Source organism: Martes martes, assembly GCF_963455335.1.
Source record: "Martes martes genome assembly, chromosome: 2".
Lineage (NCBI taxonomy): Eukaryota > Metazoa > Chordata > Mammalia > Carnivora > Mustelidae > Martes > Martes martes.
In genome coordinates this window covers 174,104,276-174,130,979 of record NC_137889.1, presented here as the reverse complement: position 1 = coordinate 174,130,979, position 26,704 = coordinate 174,104,276, and the positions used below count along the sequence as shown (strand labels likewise).

The 26,704-nt window shown below is 40.3% G+C and overlaps 1 protein-coding gene across 1 annotated transcript in view; it reads left to right on the top strand.

Moving 5' to 3' along the window:
* ATP8A1 (ATPase phospholipid transporting 8A1) overlaps positions 1–26,704 on the top strand; it is a 227,811-nt gene that overhangs the window by 175,423 nt on the left and 25,684 nt on the right. The window contains exons 26-33 of the mRNA XM_080797542.1: positions 1,089–1,272; positions 1,377–1,487; positions 8,399–8,473; positions 8,578–8,700; positions 11,980–12,058; positions 17,809–17,870; positions 20,113–20,169; positions 21,138–21,245. Of these exons, the coding sequence (XP_080653668.1) occupies positions 1,089–1,272; positions 1,377–1,487; positions 8,399–8,473; positions 8,578–8,700; positions 11,980–12,058; positions 17,809–17,870; positions 20,113–20,169; positions 21,138–21,245 (799 nt within the window). The remainder of the gene's footprint in view (positions 1–1,088; positions 1,273–1,376; positions 1,488–8,398; positions 8,474–8,577; positions 8,701–11,979; positions 12,059–17,808; positions 17,871–20,112; positions 20,170–21,137; positions 21,246–26,704) is intronic.

Below are 26,704 nucleotides of genomic sequence, written 5' to 3'. Positions count from 1 at the left end.
CACCTTGATAAAGAACTTAATGAATTATTTTTCTTGACCACTGACATGGTGTGTGTTAGTTGTTTCTTCATATCTAATTACTGTCCTCATAGTTCACTGACTCAGTTCAGTGTTTAGTTTTCCTCTTTTAATTGCCCAGAGTTGTGGATGATACAGTGATGGTGCTGAGGCATGCTGTCTTTGAACCCTTCCTTCCCTCATTGTCATGGGGTTTATTTCTGAAGTGGCTTTTAAAAGTCTGTGATACACTGATCCAGCATTAATACCAACTATGATTTTAGTACAGATGCTGGTGTCCTCTGTTCCTGCTCCATGTCTGTATAAAAGATCGCTTGATCCCACTTGGCCCTTAGTACCTTTGAAAGAAAATTGAGGCACATGGACTATGCAATCAGACATTTGGCATTTATTTGGGTCAATTCATCACGGTGTTTGAGAACAGGTCAAGAGGTTAGCCAGTTCCATACGCTTAATTTGAGTTCTAAGTTGTTTTATTTTTTTTAAAGATTTTTTCTATTTATTTGACAGAGATCACAAGTAGGCAGAGAGGCAGGCAGAGAGAGAGGAGGAAGCAGGCTCCCTGCTGAGCAGAGAGCCCAATGTGGGGCTCGATCCCAGGACCCCGGGATCATGACCTGAGCTGAAGGCAGAGGCTTTAACCCACTGAGCCACCCAGGCACCCCTCGAAGTTATTTTAAATGTAGATCTAGTACATTCTTTAAGATCTGCTTACAGAGGCTCAAAACTTTTATCTTCCAGGTACAGTATAGGATTTAAAATTTCTAAACTCCAATGTTAATTTTTTAACATATTAATACAACCAATCTGGGAAAATATGGTTAACAGGGCCTTGTGGCTCCTCCCTATCACCTAGAGGTTTGGTTCTTAGTCTTGACTTTTTCCTTAAAGTGGCAACCAGGTTAACAGAACTGAACGTTTGCAAACCTAAGACTTTTCCAGAATGGTATTTCATGGAACTCTTCTTTTGGATCTTCTGCTGCTTTTGTCCTTCGAGACAAAGACATTTCAAAATTCTTTTTTTTTTTTTCCCCAGAGTGGAGGTAACTGACCATCTGTTCTCATTTAAGGGTTTCTCCTCTTCAAAAATCTGAAGTCGTTGAGATGGTTAAGAAACAAGTCAAAGTCATAACGCTTGCAATTGGCGACGGAGCCAACGACGTCAGCATGATACAGACGGCGCACGTCGGGGTCGGGATAAGTGGCAACGAAGGGCTTCAGGCAGCTAATTCTTCTGATTACTCCATAGCTCAGGTAAAGCAGCCTTTCCGCCGAACACAGCATGAGTCTCAGCTGACAGTATGAAGAGGAAAATACTCGTTCTTTTCCTTACGGATTCTTTTCTACTTTTATTTTAGTTCAAGTACTTGAAGAATTTATTGATGGTGCATGGTGCCTGGAACTATAACAGAGTCTCCAAGTGCATTCTGTACTGCTTCTACAAGAATATAGTCCTCTATATTATTGAGGTAATCACAGGTTAAGTTTAAAATCCTTGTCAGGTGCATATATGTTTAAAGAAAATTTCTCATTGGTTTAGTGACTCCTTCGTTTGCCCACTTTTTATAACTTCCAAACATGTTCAAGTCTGTTGGCCACAGAGAATAATGAGTGTTTAAATTTCTGGCTAAAAATGTTACATTGTTTTGGTCAGATATGTTGAATTAGAATTGATGAAGTAATGTTTTCAGTTTTTAAGAGACTACAAACTGGGGCATCTGGGTGGTTCAGTCGGTTGAGCGTGTGTCTGCCTTTAGCTCAGGTCATGATCCCGGGGTCCTGGGATTGAGCTCTGCATCTGACTCCCTGCTCAGCAGGGCGTCTGCTGCTCTGTCTACCTCTGTCCCTCCCCCAGCTTGCACACACACTCTCTCTTTATCTTTCTCCTTCTCTCTCTGTCAAATAAGTAAATAAAAGATTTTATTTATTTGAGATAGAGAGCAAGAGCATGAACAGGGAGGAGAGGGAGAAGCAGGCTCTCACTGAGCAGGGACCTCCCCCTCCCCCCACAACATGGGCCTCGATCCCCGGACCGTGGGATCATGACCTGAGCCAAAGATAGATGCCTAACCAGCTGAGCCACCCAGGCACCCAATAAATAAAAACTTTAAAAGAAAAAAAAAAAAAAGACCACAAACTATGTAGCATTTTTTATAAAGCTCACGATCATACTAGAGAAAGCAGTACACTATTAAGGGATACACACATGGAAAACTATTCAGAAGGAAAGTAAGGGAATGACAGACATTAAATTGAGGATAGTAATTCTAAGGGGTAGAATCAGGAAGGGTACACACATAGTTTTCCTTGTATAGGTCATCTCATAGTTCTTATTGTTTCAAACTTAGTTATATACAAGTATCCCTTGCTATCCATACCTGTTTGGCTTCTGAGTTGGTTGATAAGTAGCAAGAGTTCAGATAATGAGGGATTTGTCTAAAAATTATCAGAACATTCAGTTCCTATGTCTGGATGGCAATGAATTTCTATATTCCTTTTCTACTGTCATCTATAACATTATTATTGAAATGTAAACTTAACCCAGGTCAGGAATGTCCCCTCTAAAAGAAGGCATTCTGTTTTAAAAACATTTTTACAACACCTGCCAGGCACCAGGCTTAGTTTAGCAACGACAGGAGGTTCCTCTCCTCCAGGAGTTTGCCGGTAGAACACAACGTAAGCCGTTACGTGTAATTTTAAATTTTCTGAGAGCCATATTAAAAACAACTAAAAATTAAAGCCCAGGTTAATTTTAAAATGACATTTTCTTTATCTTAGTATGTTCAAAATTATCATTTCAACATGTAATCACTATAAAAAATTATTAATACACTATTTTACATTCTTCATGCTGTTTAAAATCCTGTGTGTATTTTTTTTAATTAATTTATTTATTTTAATAAACATATAATGTATTTTTATCCCCAGGGGTTCCTGTGTGTATTTTACACTAACAGCTCATTTCACTTTGAACTAATCACATTTCAAGTGTCCAAGAGCCCTCTGTGGCCCATGGTTACCACACTGGACAGCACACAACACTCGCGAATATACTGAACTAAATGATTTAACCAGGACATGATAGAGAAGTTATTTACCGTTTTTTTTGGTTTTTTTTAAACCTATAGCCATCCTATCATCATAAGCTGTATTTGTAATACTTAAACTCTAGTAGGTGTTATCAGTTTCTGGCTCCCTTTGCTGCTGTACACAGCATGGTGATAAGGGCCCCTTAGTTTGCTAAGAAAACCCTCCGTCTTGTACTCCCACCTGAGGCCTGCCCACACCCTCGTAAATCTGCCCAGGGCTCCCTCATGCACGTCTGTCTCTGCCACCTTGCCCTCCAATCTGCTGTGTCTACAAGTCTGTCAGGAGAGACACAACCTAACCGTTTGCTGTATGGAAATAACATCTCATACTTTAGAGAAGTAACACTATAAACAAAATATCGGTGAATTTCACATTTACGCTATTAATGGTTAGTTGGGAGTTGCTCCCTGTTTCGTTCAGCCCCCTGTTCTTTATGCCACTGTCAGAATGCTTATCTCCTTATTAAAATGTTGACTGAGCATAGTTCTGATGAGACAAGCTAGGAAAATTGAAAGTTAGTTTCAAAGTATGCAGGCAGTTTCATTTATTGGTCACAAAAATGCTATAATTAGGTTACAGCCCGTTAGCTAAAATAATCAAGTACTTGGAGACATAAACAAGCTATGAGCTTATTGTTCATTACTGCTGAATTTTGTCTGGAATAGTCTGTGTTTTGAAGCAAAATGCACTTCTAAAATAGCTCAGAAGGTCCAAAAACAGATACATTCTTTGTTGTATGTGTAAATTTGTGATTCTTTTCTAAAATGATAATCTATGATTCCCGATCCCCTCTATAGTTCTAGTTTTCCTAATTATATTTTCTTTTCTCCCCAAACATTGATATTCAAAAGAATATCAGTTTATACAGTTATTTACAAATACCTTTGAAGATACGGGGAGTTCAAAGCCACTGGCACCAATAAATCTGCTTACAAAAATTTAATTTTATAAAATGAAATGGGTGCACAACTTGTTGCTTTTTAAAAGCCTAGATTATTTGACGATCAACTGTGAAGCAGGCGAAACTTACATACTAATGGGAGAAATAAAATATATTAAACTCACATGAAAGACTAAAACTGCACGCCCTGTTTCAGATGCAGAGTTATGTGATTTGTGGTAGATTAGCCCTAAATTTCACTTGGCTTTGAATTTAAAGCCTCTTCATGAGATATTTAGCACTAATCAAATTCTTTACACATGGAAAAGGAAGTTAAGTCCTAAACTCACGGGAAATCTCCTTTTAAAGGTATTTTTCTTTTAGCACTTTATAGAAATGTATTTTGAATATAATTCAACTGTCTTGGAAAGGAATTGACCTTTTAAATCAATTCCCAGATATCCAGCGTTTGCCAGCTAAAACAAGTTCTGCCGATGTTAATGGCTCATGTCACTCCCATGAGTGAATAGACAGAGAACACTTTGCTGGGTGTCTCTAGTGTGGACAACTGCCAGTCTCCAATCTCCCCTTTCAGTTTTTTGTGCTGATCAGGCGTGGGAGCAGAGGACTCATTGACTGTTTGTAAGCTGCTGTTTAATATGCAGAAATGCTCCGTGAGGGAAAAGTCTGCGAAGCTTCAACTGCCACGCCTCTGCTGGGACGTGGAACTCAGAAAATAATACCAAGAGAGGCAGGTCTGAAGTTTCTTTGCTAATAAAGGAATGGCCTGGAACGCTTTGGGTTTCATAGATTATCAGCAACAAGTGCTTTTCCCATTGCTGTAGCGCCAGGAACGTCACTATCTAGCTCCTCCACTGCCATAAATTACAGCCAAACAAACACAGACTTGGCAGGTTCCATATAAAATGCTTCCTTGTGGTGGCCGCCCAGCGGTAGCCCAAGGTGTTCATTGAAATCACCAGCTCGTTCTAAAGGAATTTTTTCCCCCTCTGAGATATCTGACTCCTTCCTAGCAAAATAGGACCTTTTCTTTCAAACGATTGGTCACATCCAGGTTTCCTGGTAAGATTCCAAAACAGTGGAGTGTTTCAAAGTTCCAGAAGCTTTGATTAAAGTCAAAGAGGTGATACTTTCTGAGCACATTGTCCTGGGACATGGATTTCTTGTGAATTTAAATAATCTCCATACTTCCCCAGAAAGACTGGAATTTTCTTTCTGCATCCATGGTTCTTGTTGTGTCAGAGGAGGGGCTTTTATATGTTTATAGTCATTTAGGTGTTATTTTATTTAGTCCAGGTTGTGTTTCTAATATATCTTTTAAGTACAAATCAGACTAGCTTGAAATCAGCCTTTCTGTACACTTCTTCACTATCAAAGACCTTTTTCTCCTCTAAAATATATTAACTTGAATGCCAAAATATTTGTATAAAGGTATAGGGTACTGTATTAAAGGATTCTGTTCATATTCTAGTCATGCGTCCTCTTTTAAAAAATGAAATTAGAGTAAGAATTGTTTAATGTAGGAAGATAATTTGTAAAAACATGTTCACGTACCTTTCAATAGGAGAAGTAAAAAGTTAAAATTGTGTTGATAGATTTCCACTTAAAAATTCCTGCATTTCTTTCATAAGGCAATTCAATTAGGCATTTTTAAATGAACTTTGAATGAAAACGTACTCATTTATTTGCAAACTATTTTAAATGTTAAGCTTTCTATAAATATTACTTGATTTGAGGGAGGTTCTTAAATTTCAAGCTCGTAGTGACATTTGAATCCGCACCAAATGTTACATACAAAGCTAGGACACCATTCACATTTACAAATGTTCACTCACACACGAATTTAACATAACTTTCTCATTGTATATACCATTGGTGACTGCAGATACATTTATGGCTATAACCTTTTGAACCAAGTCCTATCCATTAGATAATTTGCTATGCATCTCTTTTTCAGACCAACCATGATTGGACCACATCTTCATAGATGAGCGAGGCCATAATTTGAACCTTTATGTTTAAAAATTCCACGTATTTCCATCATACACTAATATAGCTCAAAGAGGTTCTTTGCATGTGATGCTGTAGTAAGTCACAGTTCCCTTCAGGGAGAACAGTACCATCACCCGGGAGTATCACAAATACGTGTTTACATAATCCACATCTGAAAAAGCGAAAACACAACAGAGAGCATTAAAGCCCATCTTGTCACCTTGTATCTTCTTCTGCTTAAAATAAATAAATAAATAAAGTCGGCAGCACCACCCTAAGGAATAAACTTAACTTCCTATAAACATGCCAAGTTGTTTTAAAGCATGCAGAAATGAATGACCTAGCTCCTAGTCTAGGGCAAATGTTCAATTTTTTTCTGTAAAGAGATGGAGGAAAGCAAGCAAGAATTTCAGATCTGACTCCCATTCCTGTGCTTCTGTGATTGTTGCTGGTAATGTGTGTTACAACCTGAACACAATTCGGACTTATTTTTCATGTGCTATTGCTGCTTTGTTTTCCTTTCCATCTCATGAAGCAGACATTCGTTTTTATAGATGCTCAATCATTCCTTTCCATGATAAAAAGGAAAAAGATCAATGTGGATACAGAAGCTGTTCATAGGGAGGCCAGCCTGGGTACATATTGATAAATGGTGAATTTGTAGCAATTCATGCTTCCATAATGAGGTTAAATGAAACGTGAAGTGTAGCAAAGTCCCTGCAACTCTGATTCAAAAATTCACTTGACTGGCACATCAAGACTGCTGTCCTCCAACAGGTTTTGTTGTTGTTATGCTTTGGTTTTGTATATGTGTTCACATAGTAATCTCCTTGCAGGGCTAGACTTTTTACTCTTCCAGATCTACTTGATTTTTAATTACATTTAGATCGGCTTTCCTAAAAATAATCTATATATTACCGACTTACTAATACTCACTTTAATTTTGCATTTGTCTTAAGCATGTTAGAGAAAGTTGTTTTTGTTTTTGTTTTTTATTGCCTTTCATTTTGTATCCAAAGTTAAGACTGCTGTTTTGAAGAGAATTTCAGAATACAGAAGAACATGATGCTTTATTACTTGAGGATTTATGCTTAATCAAAGCATAAATTCAAGTGACCAAGTATTTTTAATATATAAATTCAAACTTCACTTTTGGATGACTGTAATTATCAAGAAACACTTTAGGGGCGCCTGGGTGGCTCAGTGGGTTAAAGCCTCTGCCTTCAGCTCAGGTCATGATCCTATGGTCCTGGCATTGAGCCCCGCATCAGGCTCTCTGCTCATCAGGGAGCCTGCTTCCTCCTCTCTCTGCCTGCCTCTCTGCCTACTTGTGATCTCTGTCTGTCAAATAAATAAATAAAATCTTAAAAAAAAAAAAAAAGAAACACTTTAAAGGTTTATAAACATTAACACATTAATTCTACTTCAAAGAATTATCCTTGGGGGGGCACAAGAAAATTTTTGGAGATGATGGTATGTATATTACCTTTATTACAGTGACAGTTTCACAAGTGTACACATATGTCCAAACTTACCAAATTGTTTATGTTAACTGTGTGCAGTCTCTTGTATATTGATTATACCTTAATAAATCTTTTATTTACCAAGAAAAAATAATAATAATTCATCCTTAGAAAATAGAGATGTATAGGATTTCTGTACAAGAATATTTAGTTCTGAATTATGTATAAAGGCAAAAACTGGAAGCAAGCTAAGTATCCCAAACTAGTTATAGTCACACTGTAGAGGATATGCATCTATAATTTCATTCTAAGGGATATATAACAACTTAATAAAACGTATATTATGTGATGTTAAGAGGGAAAGGATCAGGACATGACACTATATACAGTAGGTTTCCAGTAAGGTAAATTTGTGAGTGTATATAAATGACCTATATGAACGCAGCCAACACAGAAGAAAACTATGATTATATTATTGGAAGAAATAATTTCATTTTCTAAACAAATGTGTTATTTCATATAATCAAAACAATAGTTTATCTCTTTAATTACCAAGAGATAAATCTTTTAAAAAGGAATTAAAGCTCTAAAACTATAATGCCAAAATATATTCCCTAAACTGCCTTCCAGAAAATGAGGTTATATTTCATTTTTTAATGTATGATTGATTGCCTATTAATATGATTCATTTTTGACTGAAACTAATTCTGCCTGAAATAACAAATACCTTCCGAAAGGATCCCTTCAGATTAGAAAGCAGAACAGAGACATGCCATTTCTAAGAAAGTTGTGAAAATCCTATGCTAATACTGCCATTATGCAGAGGTTGAGTTTTGGGATTCTAAGCAATGCATTTATGTTGGTTTTTGTTTGTTTTGTTTGTTTTTTTTTTTTTTTTGGTGTCCTAACAACCTTGGGGTTGTTTTCTTCCTAGATCTGGTTTGCCTTTGTTAATGGCTTTTCTGGACAGATCCTCTTCGAGAGATGGTGTATCGGTCTTTATAATGTGGTGAGTTTAAGATATTTGATTCTTCCTGTTTTATTAAACACTTGGAGATAAAGGTTCTGCCTGCATTAGGCTGCTTGGAATAATGACCATCGTGTGCCCTTCAGATGTTTACAGCAATGCCTCCCTTAACTCTCGGAATATTTGAGAGATCGTGCAGAAAAGAGAATATGTTGAAGTATCCTGAATTATACAAAACGTCTCAGAATGCCCTGGACTTCAACACCAAGGTAGGACACGCTGGCCCGGCACGTCTGTGGTGCGCAGTGGGACTCACTTCACTGTTTTAATTCCATGGGGCATCTGGTCTTCCAAAGCCGAGGAAACAAACTCCAGGGCTCTGACCATGACACGTCATACTGGCCGAAGGTTCCGTCCGATGGGGACTCAGAAGGGTTTTTATTTGTTTGTTTTCTTATAAAATTAATGCATACCACAGTTCACTAGGGTTTGCCAGGCAGCAGTAAATTGGGGCCGAAAGACAGACATGAGTGTCCTTTTGGCCCTCAGACTTTCTATCTGCAGTGTTTTGGAAAAGGCTCACTCCTCACGGGAGTCAGTCTTGCGGGACTGACAAGCTCGGTCTTTACATGTATAAAGGAGTGGGGGTGGAGTGGGGTGGGAGGGCATTTCATTCTTTATTAATTTTCTGTTTTGTGAAATCATTTTGACCTCATTAGAATATTAGATTGCATTATACTCTCTGGTCCGTAACTCATTTAGTCATAATACTCAGTATTTCCAACCCATCAGATTTTAAATAGAAGATAAAATATCTAACATTTTATCTAAAAGCACATTCTGAGTTTGTATCCTACGTAACACACTGTGGACTATTTGTCATGCCTTGGGGTCCCCAACAACAAACATCTCATTTTCCTCCAAGTTTAGATTCTGAAGTCTTTCCACGGGCACTGTTTAGTAATTCGGTTTTCTGTTCAGAGGAGAAAAATGGTTAATTTTATTACAGTCAAAACAAATGACATTTTGAAACTATAATAAAAGCAACAAACAGAGTACACCTTCCCCGAACTTTTCCCATCTAATAGAGCGCATGTTTATTAACGTGTTACTAATAATCAGATGTAATCAGTGCTTCAAATTTAGGACAGTTAATGTAAGATATTTTTAATGTGTATTAATTTTCAAAGCTCTCAGCTGATGTTTTTTCTCAGTGTACCAAGATAATAAAGCAGACAGGTGCTTCAGCTCCTCAAAGCTGTAAATGACAGCGCCTGGTTGATAGCCTAGATGTTTTTCGTCTTCTGAGATGACGTCTTCCCGACCTCACCGTGCATGCGTGCCCAGGGGTGCACACGCAACTTGTTGGCATTGTTTTAAATAACTGAACTTGGTTAATTAAAAACAAAAAAATTTTTAAAACCCTGAGAAGTATCTTAGACCATTCATTCTGAAAACTATTTTAAATGGTCTCTTAAAACAATTAGTAGTTATAATATACAATTATCTGTGCATATTGTCTTTTATTTTTTAAGGTTTTATTTGGGGATGTTTTGACACCTATTTATGATGTCTAGTTTGTATTAAATTGCACCACTTTGCTGTAATGTTTTTTGTTATCTGTGGTGGGTATTTTCAAGGGATCGTGAGACACAGTCCAGACAGATACAATGGACTGTGAGCTCTTGTTTTCCTGAAAAGGTGATTTGAGAGCTGAAAAATTTCCAGGCCTACTGGCACACTCACAGTAATTCTCACTGACCTGGACAGTTGTATCAAAGCCACAAGTATCCAGTCTATCATAGCTCAGGCTCCACAGTGCTCTCTCAAGAATTAACTTCCCAGCCACAAACTTGGCCACGGTAGTCTTGCTTATAAACATAAATTGATCCTCGCAGGATTATCCAGAGCCATTCCTGGAAAGTCACATCTTTTCATATCCTTTGCACACGGCAGCTTGGACAGTCTTGGGGCCAAGGAAAAGGCAGCCTGTAGTTTTGATGTGTAAGCAGCATTCCTTGGTCCTTTGCTGTTTTTTTATTGTTTACAAAGTATTTCATTATCTGCAGAGCCCATGTGTTTTGAAAAGTCATCAGATCACGGATTATGCAACTTCTCTATCCTTTGAATATTTATACATAAGTTGCCAACCATTTTTTCATAGTGCATGTGGATTTTCTAATGATTTCAGTGAAAAATCTTCGATTAAATCCCTTCTAAGTGTTTTAAAATTCAGGGACAAATGGCGACAAAATGCATAGTTGTCTACACAGCAGTTGCCGTGGGTCCCCAGTGTAGAAGTATTGTTGCCTTGAATGATGATGATTACGTTTGTTATGGTAAAAAGGGTCGGAGGTTCTGAGGTCGTGACAGGGGTTAAAGGATTAGCATGTGACAATAAGTATCGGTCAAGAAAATGGAAAAGTAGAACTAATTTTTCTTGCACCCACCTGTGCTTTCTGTCAAATAAAAACTTGTGGTAATGACATAGTGAGGAGAAGAGACAAAGGTTAATGAGTAACACAAGTTCAAATGTGTAACGTATTGGAGCGTAAATTAGATCATACAATCCAGTGTGGTTGGGCCAACTAACAAAGGAGATTGAGATCACGGTGGAAAATTTTGGGAGGCAGGCAACTTAATTTCTGTTGTTGGAACAGCTTCAAACTATTAATACATGCCAATTTTATTTAGCATAAGTTTTGCTTGCAAGAAGCACTTTTAAATGACAAAGCCGCAGCTCTTCAAATCCTAAACAGGTTTTCGATAACTTAATCTTTCACATCCTGCTACAAAGAAAAGACCAGCAATACAGGCACCCTTGCTCTTAAAATACAATAGATACAGAAAGGGAATAACTATTCAATGATGTTATCATTGTAGGAAGTCCCATGTTGACGGGTGTTAAAAATTGTGGAAGCCTTTTGTAAATTCATTCAGTAATAGCAACGTTGCTTTAAGAAATTATATGACTTAAATGGTATACCTGTTATTTTTGGTATGTAGTGCGTATTTTTGGTATTCTCATGGATTTTTGTATGTAGTGCGTGTGTGGAGAGAGGTGGGGGGGAGAGAGAGAGAGAGAGAGAATGTATTAGATTCTTACCATTGAAAAGTGTACACTTTTACTGCACATGGGAAACAGAAAGTAGGGGTTTCACTAAATTACAGTCTTTTCAAAAGTCTGTTCTTCGAGAATTATGAAAATAGTCCCACCTAAAGAATTGCAGCACTTACCTACATTTCTTTTAACTATTATTTTCTTTTTCAGGCAGAAATTTAAACTTTTAATACTTGGTCTTTAAAAAGCAAAAAAAAAAAAAAAAAAAAATTCAGTGAAGCTGAAAAAACATTTTGAGAAACATAAAAATAAATAAATGACCCATGAAGGTCTAAGAGGCAGAAAGTGTCTGTCAGTTCTATTAATTCACAGTGGTGGCCCGACAGAAACACGTTTTGTGAATCTAGCTCACAGATAAAAAGAAAGGTCAGAGTTCACGGAGCTAGTTTATCGCAAATGGTTCTCATGGATTTTTGTTTTCCCTCAGGTTTTCTGGGTTCATTGTTTAAATGGCCTCTTCCACTCAGTTATTCTGTTTTGGTTTCCACTAAAAGCCCTTCAGTATGGTAAGTAGAAAGGATATGAATGCTAAGAGATGACTTTTTGCGTTTTTAGAAAAATAACTCATTGTCAATATAGGTTAAAAATTATAGCAGTTTCATTTTATGCTGTTTTCCTTAACCTAAAATACATGCATCCAAAAGCTGTACACACTCTAAAGATTTTTATTATTCCTTTGGGAGCAAAGTGATTTAATATATGCAAAGCCTTTCTTCCCCACTTCTCATGTTTTCCAAACTTGCAGAGAGTTAAATTTTAGGACTTCTTTTTCCCTCCCTCTGCTGATGTATAGTTTGAAGATAATAGTGCTAATATTTTATGTGGTCCATTTATCACACGTATGAGGCTTGCACCAAACTCTTTATACTGAACCTGATCAGAAATGTTCGTGTTTTCAAGTACGTGTGAGCTGATATTTTGAAGGAGGGTTTTTAATATGTTTTTAGGTTCATCTTGGAGTGCAAGCTTTCCCTCTGCTTGTTTTGAGGGAGTGATTTTACTCTGTTAGTCTTGAGAGAGGGGAGCACGGTGAATTTCCTATGCCCATAAAAATGATCTAGTAGCCACTCGACAAAAGAGATTTCCTGGGATGCTGCGTCCCCCGAGCCGACCTTCCCCTGAAATCCTGAGGAAGGCAGCCGGCTGCTCCGTGCCTCTGCTCCCAAACTACAGGAATTAAACACAGGGCACATGCCCCGCCGGAGGATCTGTCTGTGCTTTAGAAGCCCGGCCCTTACTCGCGGCCCTTACTCACAGCCGGCTGTGAGTTAGCGATGGCCCACAGAGGAGCGTGCTGTCTGTCCCTTCTTGTCCATCTCCAGTCTGTTCTGCAAGGTGGTCTTCGCAAAACGTAAATCAGACCGGGTGCCTCTCTCTGTCAAGTTTAGAACGAAATGCACAGCCCTCACCGTGGTTAATCCCGCCACCTGAGTCGCCATGTCCCATCCCACTCCAGCCCCCAGCCCCGTGTCCCCTCCGTGCTCCAGCCTGCTACTTGCCTACACTTCCTTCCTCCTCCTCCTCCAGGGAGTCCTCCCGGCTCTCCCCCTCACCCCCTGAGGCTTGTGCTCCCAAAGAGCCACCTTCACCGCCCTTCTCTGCATGCACGACTTCCCCTCATTATCCTTCATCTTCTTTAGGATATCTTCACCTATCAGGGTGTGATGCATTTGCTCGTTTTTGTTTTTTTTTTCTTTTTTTTTTTTCATTTGCTCGGTTTTTATTCTCTCTCCCCATCAGTATCAAAGCTCCTGAAGAGCAGAGAACAGCGTAGTTCACCGTTGTATTTGCAGGACTTAGAACAGAGCCTAGCTAGTCGTCAGCGCTTGGGAACCCGTCACTGAGTTAATGGGGGCACGGGGCCTGAGTGGGGTGAGTGTTACAGGGAGGGTGGGCCCTTCGTGTCCGAATCAGAGATTTTCATCTCATTTCTTTAATAATTTCTCTCCTGGTATACTAAATACTTCTCATGTTCTAAGCCATGGAAATGAATAGTGAGAAAAATCCAATTAAAACACAGCCTGTTGACTTCAATAGGCCAGGAGAACCACAATGGATTTTTTTTTTTTTTTAGCTATAATTCACATGTCGTTAAATTCACCCTTTTAAAATTATATAATTCAGTGGGTTTTTTAGTATATTCAGAGAATTGTACCAGTTCACCACGATCCAATGCCAGAACATTTCCATCACTCTGTCAAGAAGCCCTACGCCCATTAGCAGTTACTCCCCATCGCTCCTCACCCCAAGTCCCTGGAAACCAGTAATTGTTGTCTGTGAATTTGCCTATTCTGGACATTTCATAAGAATGGAATCATGTCATATGGGGCCTTGGTTCATCCATACTGCAGCATGAATCAGTACCTCACTCCTTACGGATGAGTGCTATTCCCTCGTATGGATTTTCCACATTTTCATTATCCATTCCTCTGTTGAGGGACATTTAGATGGTTTCCGCTCTTCGAAGCCATGGGATATTGAACTCTAGGGTATAATATAGGACCTTAGACAATTTCTCTAGGTAAGGTTTATTTTCAGATTGCAAAATCAATATAGGTATGAAAGACGAGGCATGTCCATCGTTTGCTGTTTCAACATTCTAAACTGGAAAAAGGAAATTCAATATCAAAAGTCTCCCCAGCCAAATAGCGCGTAAAATGCCTTCACAGTGACAGGGTATGAAAGGAATTCCCAAGTGACTCCAGCTCCTGGAGAGCAGATCCTGGCCCTCTCTTTGCTTTTGTCTGGGAAACTGCCCCAGTTCACCACCTTCAACGGGGGCATTTCATGAAATGTGCCGCCTGTAGAACCCAAATCCAGCCCAGTCCAGAGCACACGTGGTCTCTCTTCTTAAGACATGAATGGTGTGCAGCATAAATTACATTTTAACATTCTAATATTGAGGGGTTTGTTGGGTTTTCTTTGCCTTGTTTTTAATTTTTAAATAAGTAGAGGGTTTGCTTTTTTTTTTTTTTTTTGGCTTTTGAAAGGATGGGCTACACAAGAAATGTATGAGTATATAAAGTGCCGCTAAACATGCATTAATTCACTCGCTTCGGTGGTTCCCAAAGTATGGCCTGTAGACACCTTCATAAATATCCATGATGACCTTCTTGGGGTACCTGAGGTCAAAATTTCAAAATTTGCACAGTACTATCCAGACATTATTTTTTTGTCTTGTGGCTGATGCAAAAGCAAGGGTGGGTAAAATTGCTGGTGCCTTGACACAAATAGTGGTTCCAGCACCTTCGTGGACATGATAGTCTTCCCTGCCAGGCACCCAATTTAAGAAACAACCACAAAAGTCAGTGTCACTTAAGAATGCCCTCAAAGAAGCTGTCAAACTAAGACTTCTGTTCCATCTTGAAACCTGGTGCCTATCTCATGACTATTCTGTGTGACACAAGGGGAAGTGAGCAGAAAGCCCTTCTGAACGCCAGTGAGAGTCGTACCAGGCAGGATGCCCTGTGGACCATTCGAGTTGTGACCTGCACCAGCTGCTGTCATGAGGTTACAGAATCCTGCCCAAGGGTTGCCAGGTTGGCTCAGTCGGTTAAGCCACTGCCTTCGGCTCAGGTCATGATCCCGGGATCCTGGCATCGAGTTCCGCATCGGGCTCCTTGCTCAGCGAGGAGCCTGCTTCTATCTCTGCCTCTGCCTGCCACTCTGCCTGCTTGTGTTCTTTCCCTCTCTCTGACAAATAAATAACTAAATAAAATCTTAAAAGAAGAAAAAGAAAGAAAGAAAGAATCCTGCATGAGTTGAAGACCCACCCAAAGCATCAAGGGGAGCCGTAGGTTTCAGTGTAATAGAGTACTGTAACTTCACGGTACAATTTCAGGCTCCACACTGTAATGAACCTCTAAGAAACTACTTGTTGACTTTTGATGTAGTATCAAAGAATAGCCACACTCAGGAGAAAAGATTATTAAAACACTCCTCTGTTATAACTCCGTCTCTCTGTGAAGTTGAATTTTCCTTATATATCTCAACCAGAATATGAGAATCCAGCTTCCTTCTCTTGAGCAAGACATTAAAGAGATTATAAAAATATAAAACAAGGCCAGTTTCCTCACTAACCTTTTTTGTTGGGGGAAATACTATTTATAAAATCCATTTATATTCTATGGATGGAGTTTTTTACTATTATCTTTAGATAAATCAGTATATATTTTTTAATATTCTGCCTTAATTTATAACTTGGTAAATATCGATAGATATAAACCACATAAACAAAAGTTTTTGGAGATCATCAATAATTTCCTAAGTGTAAAGGAGTCTAGAGACCAGAAAGTATGAGAATGAATGGTCTCTGAGTCATCCAAATGCTGACTCTGACAATGCCTACAGTAGGCTCTTTCATTTCTTTCTCTACGTGACCTTGAAATGAATCTTTGACTTATTCATGATGAACCAGTCATGATCCAATTTCCTTAGACCAATCCATTTCCTTAGACCAATCCAACCAATCCATTTCCTTAGACCCAAATGTGATTATTTTTGATAACCTGTATACACTGGTTAAAGGACCAGTATAAACGCATGGAAGTCAGGACGTGATCATGAGACATCTTCAGTTATTTCGTAGATTTCTGAGTATGTTAGTTTGGTTGTATAGAAGTTTGCAGATTCGTGGTAGATACGAGTTTGTAAACAGTGTGTTCAAAAGACACAGTACTTCAAGGTGCACCTGAGACTCAGCCCGTTGAGCATCTGACTCTTGGTTTCAGCTCAGGTCATGATCTCAGGGTTGTGGGATCAAGTCCCATGTCGGGCTCTGTACCGAGTCTGCTTGGGATTCTTTCCTTCATCCTCTCCTTCCCCCTCTGCCCCTCACCCTTTCTCACTCACTCTCTCAAATAAATAAAATCTTTAAAAAAAAAAAAAAAAAAGACATAGCACATCAAATCCTGTATCCTTAATCGGGGAATACTACTACAGAGGAGTCTCTGAGATTACTGCTTACCAGCCCTTCCTGACTACTTAATACCAAAAACTCTAGAGCGGGGTAGGGTCACATCCTGGAGTGTCTGCCACGCGTGCACCCAGCACTGGAACACTGCGCTTGGCGTCTCCCACAGGAAACCTCATTTTAATTTCAAAACCCCTCCAGGGCATAGGTAGTTTCACTCCATCTTTTTTTTTTTTTTTTAAGATTTTATTTATTTATTCGACAGACAGAAATCACAAGCAGGCAGAGAGGCAGGCAGAGGGGGACAGGGAAGCAGGCTCCCTGCCGAGCAGAGAGCCCGATGCGGGGCTCGATCCCAGGACCCCGGGATCATGACCCGAGCCGAAGGCAGAGGCCTTAACCCACTGAGCCACCCAGGCGCCCCTCACTCTATCTTTTAAGGGAAGAAACTGAGTTCCCTTGGAGATTGGTTATAAACCAACCTGACACAACTAGTCACAGAACCAAGCCTGGTCTGTGTCTCCCAAACTCAACGGACTATTCCTAAACCCACAGTTGTTAGTCATTGCTGGATAACAAAATACTTCCAAATATGCGCCTAGGGGCTCCTGGGTGGCTCAGTGGGTTAAGGCCTCTGCCTTTGGCTCAGGTCATGATCCCGGGGTCCTGGGATCGAGCCCCGCATCGGGCTCTCTGCTCAACAGGGAGCCTGCTTCCCCCTCCCTCTCTCTCTACCTGCCTCTCTGCCTGCTTGTGATCTCTGTCTGTCAAATAAATAAATAAATAATCTTAAAAAAAAAAAAATATGCGCCTAAATTCAGCCAAACCTTCCACGAGCCATATGCCTGGAACCATATTGGTTCTCTTCAGTCTTCTGTGATTTGCATTTATGAACCCCTTTTGGTCTGATGCCAACAACTTCATTGAGAGAAAGTAAGAAGCCTCCCTGAGACCCTCATCTATATTGTTAGCAAAATTCTTTATTAAGGTTCAGGATGTTTCCTCCTTTCTCAAATGCCCATAGAATTAGGCTTTCCTTGAACAGTGAGTTGGGTTGTTTTCTTTTTTTTTCCACCTCATGGATCCTGAGAATTAGTTAACAAGTCAGGTTTCCTCCTTCATGTTGGTTATTGGAAAATTGTTTTTAATTTGTGACCCACATTTATAGCAACTTTGTGAGACTTCTTATAAGTTTTGTCTTTAATTAGCTTCGTTTGATTCCATGGTGTGACACTTGGTTCCCCTTCTTTTGTTCAACAATTATAAATTGATTTATCTTTGAAAAAATTCGGAAAGGATCTCTTTGGTTTTCATTTCTAATAAGCCTCTCTTCTTATCATACAGGTAATGTATTTGGAAATGGGAAAACCTCTGATTATCTGCTGTTGGGAAACTTTGTTTACACGGTGAGTACGGAGCATTTGCCTAGTTTGTGTATAATATCAATCCTTTAGTATGTGTTCATTCTGTTGTCAAATTGAACCATGTGCATTTCTGCACATAGGGTTGTTTGCACTTCCCTTTAAAAATGAAATAAAATGTTTTGACTATTAAGAGATTTAAGAGATTATATTAGGTTATTAATATGTCACTTAGGCTCACAGACTTTATAGGACTTTTGTTGCATTCCCTCTTTTCTCTTAGCACTCACCCCATTTCCCCTTTTTTCTCTTCCTTATCTCTTTTTCTTCATTTTTATTTTACTGCCCTTGTTAATACTTTTTTTTTTTTTTTTGCTTTCCTGAATTTATGGCAAATATTATCAAACTGTTCTTGGGTGTTTAACCAGTAATGATTCTAGAGTCTCACAATAACTAAGATGGGAGAGGAGTTACTCTTTGGGGACATTCCATCCACACAAGGCATGGAACCTACTCTGTTAAGTCACTATCCAAACACTTACAGAGGACACACATATGAGTGCAAGCCCATTCCTGCCATAAAGGGCCAAAAAATGTCTTAAGACCACTTTTCCCTTAAAAAAAAGGCACTACTTGGATGCTAAGGCCCAATGTCACGTCATTGGTGTCTGATAAGTTTACTACAACCTTCAACACAGAATCCTCAGGCCAGTGTTCCTTCCTCTCATTCCGTGTCCCTCTCTGTGCCCCCCGAGTGAGGGTGGGGAGCTGCTCCAGGTAATAAGTGGCTGTCAGCATGGCTGACTTCGTTGGGAGAAAACCATAATATGGTGTTTAAATATCAAGTGTTTAAATTACTGAATGATGGGACATTGAGGCCATTAAATAACAGGGATCAAGTTATTTTCTAGGGGTTCTCCTTTCCGTTGACTCAACCCATGGAAGTAGTAACAGGAAGGAAAAATATGTTTGGAGGGCTTGTGACTTGGTCTCCTACAACGTGAGTGTAAAACAGAAATAAGTACTCGATAGAGTCAGTTTAGAAATTAATCCAAGTATAGAGCAGCGACGTCTCTTAGGACACGTTAAGATACTCTGGTCTCAGGAGTATTAATTTTATGTCAAATTAATTTTATTAATTTTATGTCACACTGTATCTCTTAGTTTTGAACTTCCTTTTAGCTTATTAACGAGTACTTACATTCTCACAAGAGTTTAACTTCTACAGAATTAATCCGAAATTGCCTTTAGAGATCTTGCTGAGAAAGCCCACATGCCTCCCCTGAGCCTGACTCTCTGACCCCATGGGGAAGGCCCTAACACTCTTTGCAAACCTGAACTAGAACGAGGCACACAAGCGCCTATCGCCCAGCCGTGCTAGGCCCGCTTCTCACTCCCACCACTGCCAACTACCGGAAGTGGCCAGAATTCTGTTGACTACTAACAGTATTTGAGATTTTATTTTTAATTATAAATAGCTACTAACAGATTACAGTGCTCTGCACTGTTCTTGGTGTTTTATACTCCCGGCCCTCTGAGGCAGGGGATCATTACCAGTCCCAGATTACAGATGAAGAAGCTGAGACACAGATGTCAAGTCACTCACCTTGTTCCTTAACCAAAACACCTAATAAATGGTGGAGCCTTGACCGTGAACAGTTTGACTCCAGGGCAAGTCCAGTTAACCATGGCCCTACCCTCTGGAAAACCCAGGGCCGTTCATTAAACCTAGTGCCCTTACTTCCGAATTAGCAGCAGGGTCAGCGATGGTAATGGGTGTGTATATCCTGGAGGGTATTAACAGGCTTTTATATCCTGATCTGTAGGGTTGTAAGTAAGTCAAGTTACAGAGTAAGTGTTTAGGTTTCTAAATATCCAGCTATACTACTTTTAGGATTTATCCTTAAAATTTGGAAAGTAGGGGCTTTAAGTATTACAGATGATAGACAATTGAAGCAAGCCTGAAAATCCAAGTTCCTGCAGACATATACTCATCATTCAGAAATGAATCCATACAAGCCTTGTGGATGGACTGGGAAGGTGTGCAGGAGAGGAGGGCGGGGGTAGGATGCTGCTCTGGGCCCTTCTGACCGGTCACGGCCATCATGGGCAGGCACCCGGCACATTCACCTGTGTCGTTGCAAGATGGACATACAAAGCAAGCTGAGTAACCGACCAGTCCCATAGTCTCGTTCACTGTGTAACGCCTGGTCTTTACAAACCTCCCTTTTAGCCATTTGAATTAACACATTTATGAAATAACATAACATTTTCCATTCTGTTTTAGTTTGTGGTGATAACTGTGTGTCTGAAAGCTGGATTGGAGACATCATATTGGACATGGGTAAGAGCATCTCCAACCACAACCGAGGCATGTCTCATTTACTTACGTGTTATCACGAACATCGTCGTTCTTCATTCTTCCTTTATGTATCCCTGTACCCTTGTTCTGTGGATTGTTCATTGGGAGGGGTTTGGGTGGCGGGGGAAGAACCGGAATTCTAGTGTGTCTAGTTTGGAAACAGCAAGTGAAAAAAAAAAAACTCACATGAGTTTATGGACCACAAGATTTTCAGAACCTTTAATACATTATTGTGACTATCCCAGGAAGGAGAGAGGCTTCCAAAACTTGACTAAGAACCTTACTTAGAAGAGCATGTCACAACACACATTCCACAGAAAACCCACTGGAAAATGATTTCGAAAACCGGCGATATGAGCAAAAGATTTGTCCTCGGACATTTCTAAATATCCAGTCAGGATAAGACAAGTTCCATTTTAGAACATTAGTTCTGAAGTAGATTCACATCCGGGTAGAGAGATCCAGGAAACAAAAGGAAATGAAAGTTTGATGTGCAGGGGAACGATGGGCCCACGAAACACGAAAGGTAGATTGGACAGTCCCAACATCCAGGTGGTGTTCTCACAGGTGGTATCTAGCCTCTTCAGGCGAGACTGTGCAAAGCAGAAGTAAAGGAAGTTAAAGATGGTAGCAGATTAAAAAAAAAAAAGAGGAGAATCATAGGAGAGAGGCTCCCAAAGGAGGTAGAGAGGGAAGAGTTGTAAATGCCAGTCCTGCAAACATCCTAGTGGTTGGGGAAGACACTAGCATTAGCACTGATGAAAGATCCTGTTAAAACACACGCACATCATTATTCAGAAATTCCTAGAGAGAATGTTTTATGGTGTAGTAAAGAAGTAATAAGGGCATTTGCAAAAGCTGTTTGTGTGTGTGTGTGTGTGTGTGTGTGTGTGTGTGTGTGTACTCAGTCTCCCTGAAAATCTCATGTCTCACATTCCCTTCCTTCACAGTTCAGCCACATAGCGATTTGGGGCAGCATCGCACTCTGGGTGGTGTTTTTTGGCATCTACTCGTCTCTGTGGCCCGCTGTTCCGATGGCCCCCGATATGTCAGGAGAGGTAAGGTGTCCCAATTACTCATGACAGACAAATCTGGAAAATTGGTATTCATTAGTGAGCCCTAATTGTTCTGCTTGGATTTATGTTAAAATAGTATTTGACCATTTAAAAGCTATTCTTAAACTCCACGGTTGCAAGTGATAAATCTTGAGGGAATATTTTACACTTGGACATTTTACTTAAATCTGACTTACCTTTCATAAGCATAGCTAGAACCATAAAATATGGTGGTCGGGGGCTTGAATCATGTTAAGAATCTCCACCCAGAAGATGCCATTTTAAAATTAGACCGTAAATCCACAGATACATTTTGGAGAATCAATCTGGGGAAATGGTAAGCTTATGTCTTTGGGACAGTCTATCATTTCTTCCGTTATCTCTTATTCTAAAGAAAAGTCTACTGTTGCTGGATTAAATGTACTTTCTGAGAGTCTTCTTAAATGATACCAGTTTGGTTTTCATTTTGAACGAGTTAGGGCATCTGACGGTGCGGCCTTATCACAGTCCATTTTCAATCCTGTCTGTCAGTTTCTTGTTACACGGGTAGGAATTGAGTTATTAGGTGTTCATGGGGGAGTGTCACAAGATCTCCTTTCCTTCAGAAGAGATTCCAGCAGTAGGAAGGTTTATGATTTCAATTGTAGGAAATTTGACATAAAATGTATAAAAGAAAATGTGGAAAACATTTCAGGATTTCCTGTGACCTCACAGTAACTTGCAAATCAAGGAAATGTGAGCTCCTTTCCTACATTGTTGTCCTACAGCCTCAGGAAAGCTTTCCAGTGGTTTCCATGGATTTGTTGCCCCTAAGTACCGCCTGAGTACCTTTCACTTTTGACAGTCTGGTTTATAGATCATTTTCGTGAAATTTTATCTGACAGCATCCTGCTTTTTATAAATTAGCAGAATGCAGACACACTTCAGGAAAAAAATTTTGTGGTTAAATTTATTAGAGAGAGGCATTATATACTATTACAGCGAAACCAGACATATCAAGGAAAAAGTATTTCCTTCCACCAAAAGTGAAGGCCGCTTTTGAAACATGTACTGTGAACTCTAGCAGATTTACAGCATGTATTTTGAGGAAAACAGAGAGAAAGCTATGAACGCACCTCCTCCCTACCTTGGTTTGAGCCCTTTTTCCCTGAAGAAATAAAATCCAAGACCGTATATGTCTGAAGATGCCACTTGGAAAATCGGTTCTATTCTTTGTGTCCATTTGATGGGCTCTGTCTGATTGGACCTGCTTTTCCTTCAGGTTAATTTCAACTTAATGTCATTTTCACGAGACCTCACTTTATCTCACTTCTTAATGCTTTACCTTCAAGATGAGGGACCCGAGAGATGTCGAGATTCAGATAGTTTAAGCAACTGAAGCCAACAGCTTTTGATGACAAGAACAGAGTTTTTGACCACCTACTTCTAGAACAAGTGTGAAGTTTGATTGGCTTCTTGCCAACCAAATATAATTCTAGCCTTGCCTGTAGAATTCCTGGTATTACCCAAACACAAAACTTAATATCATCTCTTGGGACTTGCGGTGATGCTGTGTTTAATTCGAAGTGAAATGAATGTCAGTACTCCATCACGTTTCTGTTCACTTCATATACAGTGGGAAGTGCTAACAGGGGTTCTTTTTCTTGTTATTTTATTACTCCTGATGCTTTGAATATAATGTTTAAATAGCTGGGGCTCCACTGAAAATATGAAGAATGGATTAATTTACCTATAGGCTTGACTGGTTTGTCCAAAATGTAAGTCGGTTGAATTTATTCAAAGAAAATACTTTAAATTTATGTAGTACTTAGTGCTTACAAAGCATTTTGATATATGTGTATGTGTGCAAATGAGCCTCTCAAAAACTCCCAAGAGAGGGTTTAACAAGTATGCCACTCAGATTCTCCGGGATAGATAGTCCACATTTGCTGTTTCCTGGGCCTGGAGCAATGGATCCCAAGAAATATTTGTAGCAATACTCAATGTTGGACATTCTTACTACATGTAGAGAGTCACTAGTTCTACTATAATCCAGTTATTTTCAGAAAGAAGGAACTACCCTTAGGTTTACATTTTTCTAAGCTTAAAATTCTATCTTGCCATCGAGAGTATAGCCAGAAACAGGGGCGTCTGAGCAGCTCAGTGGGTCGATGTCGATGCTCTTGATGTCGGCTTAGGTCATCATCTCAGGGTCCTGGGATCGAACCCCGCATTGTGCTCCGCACACAGTGCAAGTCTGCTCGTCCCTTCCCATTGGCCCCTCCTCCTGCTCATTCTCTCTCTCTCTCTCTCTCTGAAATAAATAAGTAAAATATTTTTTTAAATAGAGTATAGCCAGATACGTACATACATACATACATATATACAAACATGCAAATATATGAAAAATTCATTTATTTACCAATATCTTTGTGTGTGTGTGTGTGTATAAAATTGGCCAGCCATCCTGGATAAAATTTACTTATGCATCTGTTAACTTTCATAGCAAAATACTATTATATATTACATATATTACTGAGTGTTACATATAGTAATATATTACTACAAATAATATTGGACTCAGTATAAATCTTAGCGTTCCTCAATTTGATGTGTTTAATGTAATCTACATAATGAAACATGGCCTGGGGCAGCCCCCAGGACTTAAGGTTCCTCCACAGGATTTGTGAGGTAGTGTGTGGTAACTTTCTGTCACAACCACCACGCAGCCTTGGTGTCTGATCCCCACACTGTACCCTAGGACTCCAGTTCTTTCCTGTACTAATGTGACAGCAATTCCTCCTGAAACAAAATAATTAATTAAATATGTATGTGTGTCTTGGTTGCCTAAAAGCTTCATAAGGCCCTGCAGGATAGTACAGAATTATGAGAGATGGCGTAAGACTGAAAACAGCAGCCCAGCTCCCCCATCCTGGTTCAGGTGGTGTTTTGGAGGGCGCTACACTGTGTGGCATCAACAGGACAGAGAAGTTCTTCAAAAAGGCAGCCAAGATCTGGGAGAAATAACGCCACCATTAACACCTCGTATGTCTTAAACACCACATCCCCAGAACTTCTCTAAGTACTTCATACGCATTCCTTCAGTCTACACTTTACCAGTAATTTGTTAACGTTCTTCAAAGTGTCAGGCACGGTTCTAGACACTGTGGATTCATTAGTGAATAAGATAGACAAAAAGTCATGTACTTCTCAGCCTCCTTTTTAGTGGAAGAAGACAAAATGACATGAAATCTATAGGCGGATGGAAGTATATAAAGAAAAATACAGCAAGCAAGGGGGACCAAGAGCCACGCTTTCAGTAGTGCTCCCCACACAGCCTTGTGGCTTTTATTTCTGGTCAGATCAGGAGCCACTGGAGGGAATGTAGAGGGAAGTATTGGGATCTGACTTGGGTTTTCAGGGCAGGACCAGGGCTGCTGTGTTGTAGACCATTTAGGAAGTTATCCCAGTAACCCAGGCGAGAGAAGATGTTGGCGTGGGCCAGGCGGACGGCACTGGTGGAAGTGGTCAGATTCTGAACCCCTTTAAAGGTCGAGCAGATGGGATTTGCCGGCCACCTGGATGGGAGGAGTGAGAGGAAAAGAAAGCAAGGCAGACCCCATCATGTCATCCATGAACTTCATCAGGATGTGCTTGTCCTCAGGTCACTGGCTCCTCACGGCAAACCTGTTATAACCAGTTGATAGATGAGAAAACAGAGACACAGAGAAGACGCAGGGGCCGATTTTGGCTCAAAAAGAGCCATCTTTCTAACATCTAGAGAGCCAGTGGGTCGTGATGTCTAGCAGCAGAACAGGAGGCTGAGCTCATTTAACTGCCTCTTTCTGTGGCCGGTGGCCGGTGGCCAGCGGGGACACTTTGGCAGAATCTGTCATCCGCACCTCCAAGGCTGCCTTCCAGCTCCTAAAGATTCAGATCTCTGTGCCCTCCTCTTCACCCTGCTCCCCCCAGAGGAACATCTGAATTGTCGCAAGGGCACAGGCTGTTTTGTTCTAGTTCACGGGATGTCAGGGTGCCGTATGCAAATTAGGCAACTTACAGGTACAGGTCTCATGCTTCTATATTCAGCTGGACTCGTGTTCACACATAGATCAGGATTGTCTAGTCCTGTCCAGTTTACGTTCTTGGTTCATCTTTGCAGCCCGTCTGAAGACAGAGCTATTTCTCTCAACGCGTTCAAAGAGAATCCTTGCAACGCTGAGAGGGGACGGGAAGGGAACCGACATTTACTGTGCACCCAGCATGTGCTGCAGGCGCTGTGTGTGATTTCTGGCATTCCTTGTTTTATTTAAATCCATGTAATAATAAACCTTTGTGGTAGGCAAAGTGATAGCAAGTAGCCCAGAGAATTCATCCCAGGTCTTCTTTTCAAATCCACTGGTTTCCTGGTTTCCTCTAACATCCTAAGGATCTAAATACCTTCTCTTTGGGCCCTGGCTCTTTTTTACCCCCAGGTGGGAAATTCTTTTTTTTTTTTTCTTTCTTTCCTGCAGCCATCTTCCCTGCACTCCATTGATGTCCCTGATTTAGCTGCTGTTCCCCGGATACCCACAGCCCTGATCAGTTTCCATAAGTTAGCCAGGTGCAGACATGTTCCCATCTCGTTTCAAAAGCACCCAGATTTTTAATTCTCCCTTTTCCACACATACCTAACTCCCTAACCCATGAATAGAAATGCCATCTCACTTCATATCCTGGCCGCTTGCCTCTTCTTGACCACAGTATTAGGATAACCAATACCCATCATATTAAAAAAGATGCTTATGAAAATGAAAACCCGATCATCCCATTATCATCGGAGAATGCCCAGTTTCCACTCTGATAGTAATAGGGCCTCATTTTCTAGAGGCCAGTCACCAGTGTAGCACATTCCTTGCCTTCACTATGGGCATTCATTGCAACATGGGGAATTGTACATTTCATGGACACAGAGTTGTTACACACGGTTCTCAAGTTCACATGGCTTGTGAGTGCGTTGAGCCTGGAATGCAGCGTCTGCGTTCAATCTCCTTACACACTGTCCTCTGTGTCGTCTGTTCTCTGTGCCTTCTATGTTTCTCTCCCTTGTCTCATCCCTCTCCATGAAGGCGTTTCCTCCCAGCCTCATCAGCCTTAAGGACGTGAGATGTCCTTTTCCTGTGAGTGGTGACCATCGAAGTAGGTGCATCCGGTTGGTAGACTAAGCCTGTTGTCTGTACGTATTATTTCTATCATCAGGCGTCCTCAAGAGCTATACTGGCTTTTCCCAGGGATCGGGGGTTCTTTTCACACCATCAGATCAATTCTTTTCCCCTGTCTTCAGCACATTCTATGTGCACGAAGTTCCAAAAATGGTTCCCCAAGTATCTCAGAGTTGAATGCCGTCTTGGATGACTCCAGCTACACCCAGACTGGGTGGCTCTCAGTTGGTGGGCAGGGTGTCACCATCTGGGAACATTCCTTCCTATAGCTTTTGCACTTTG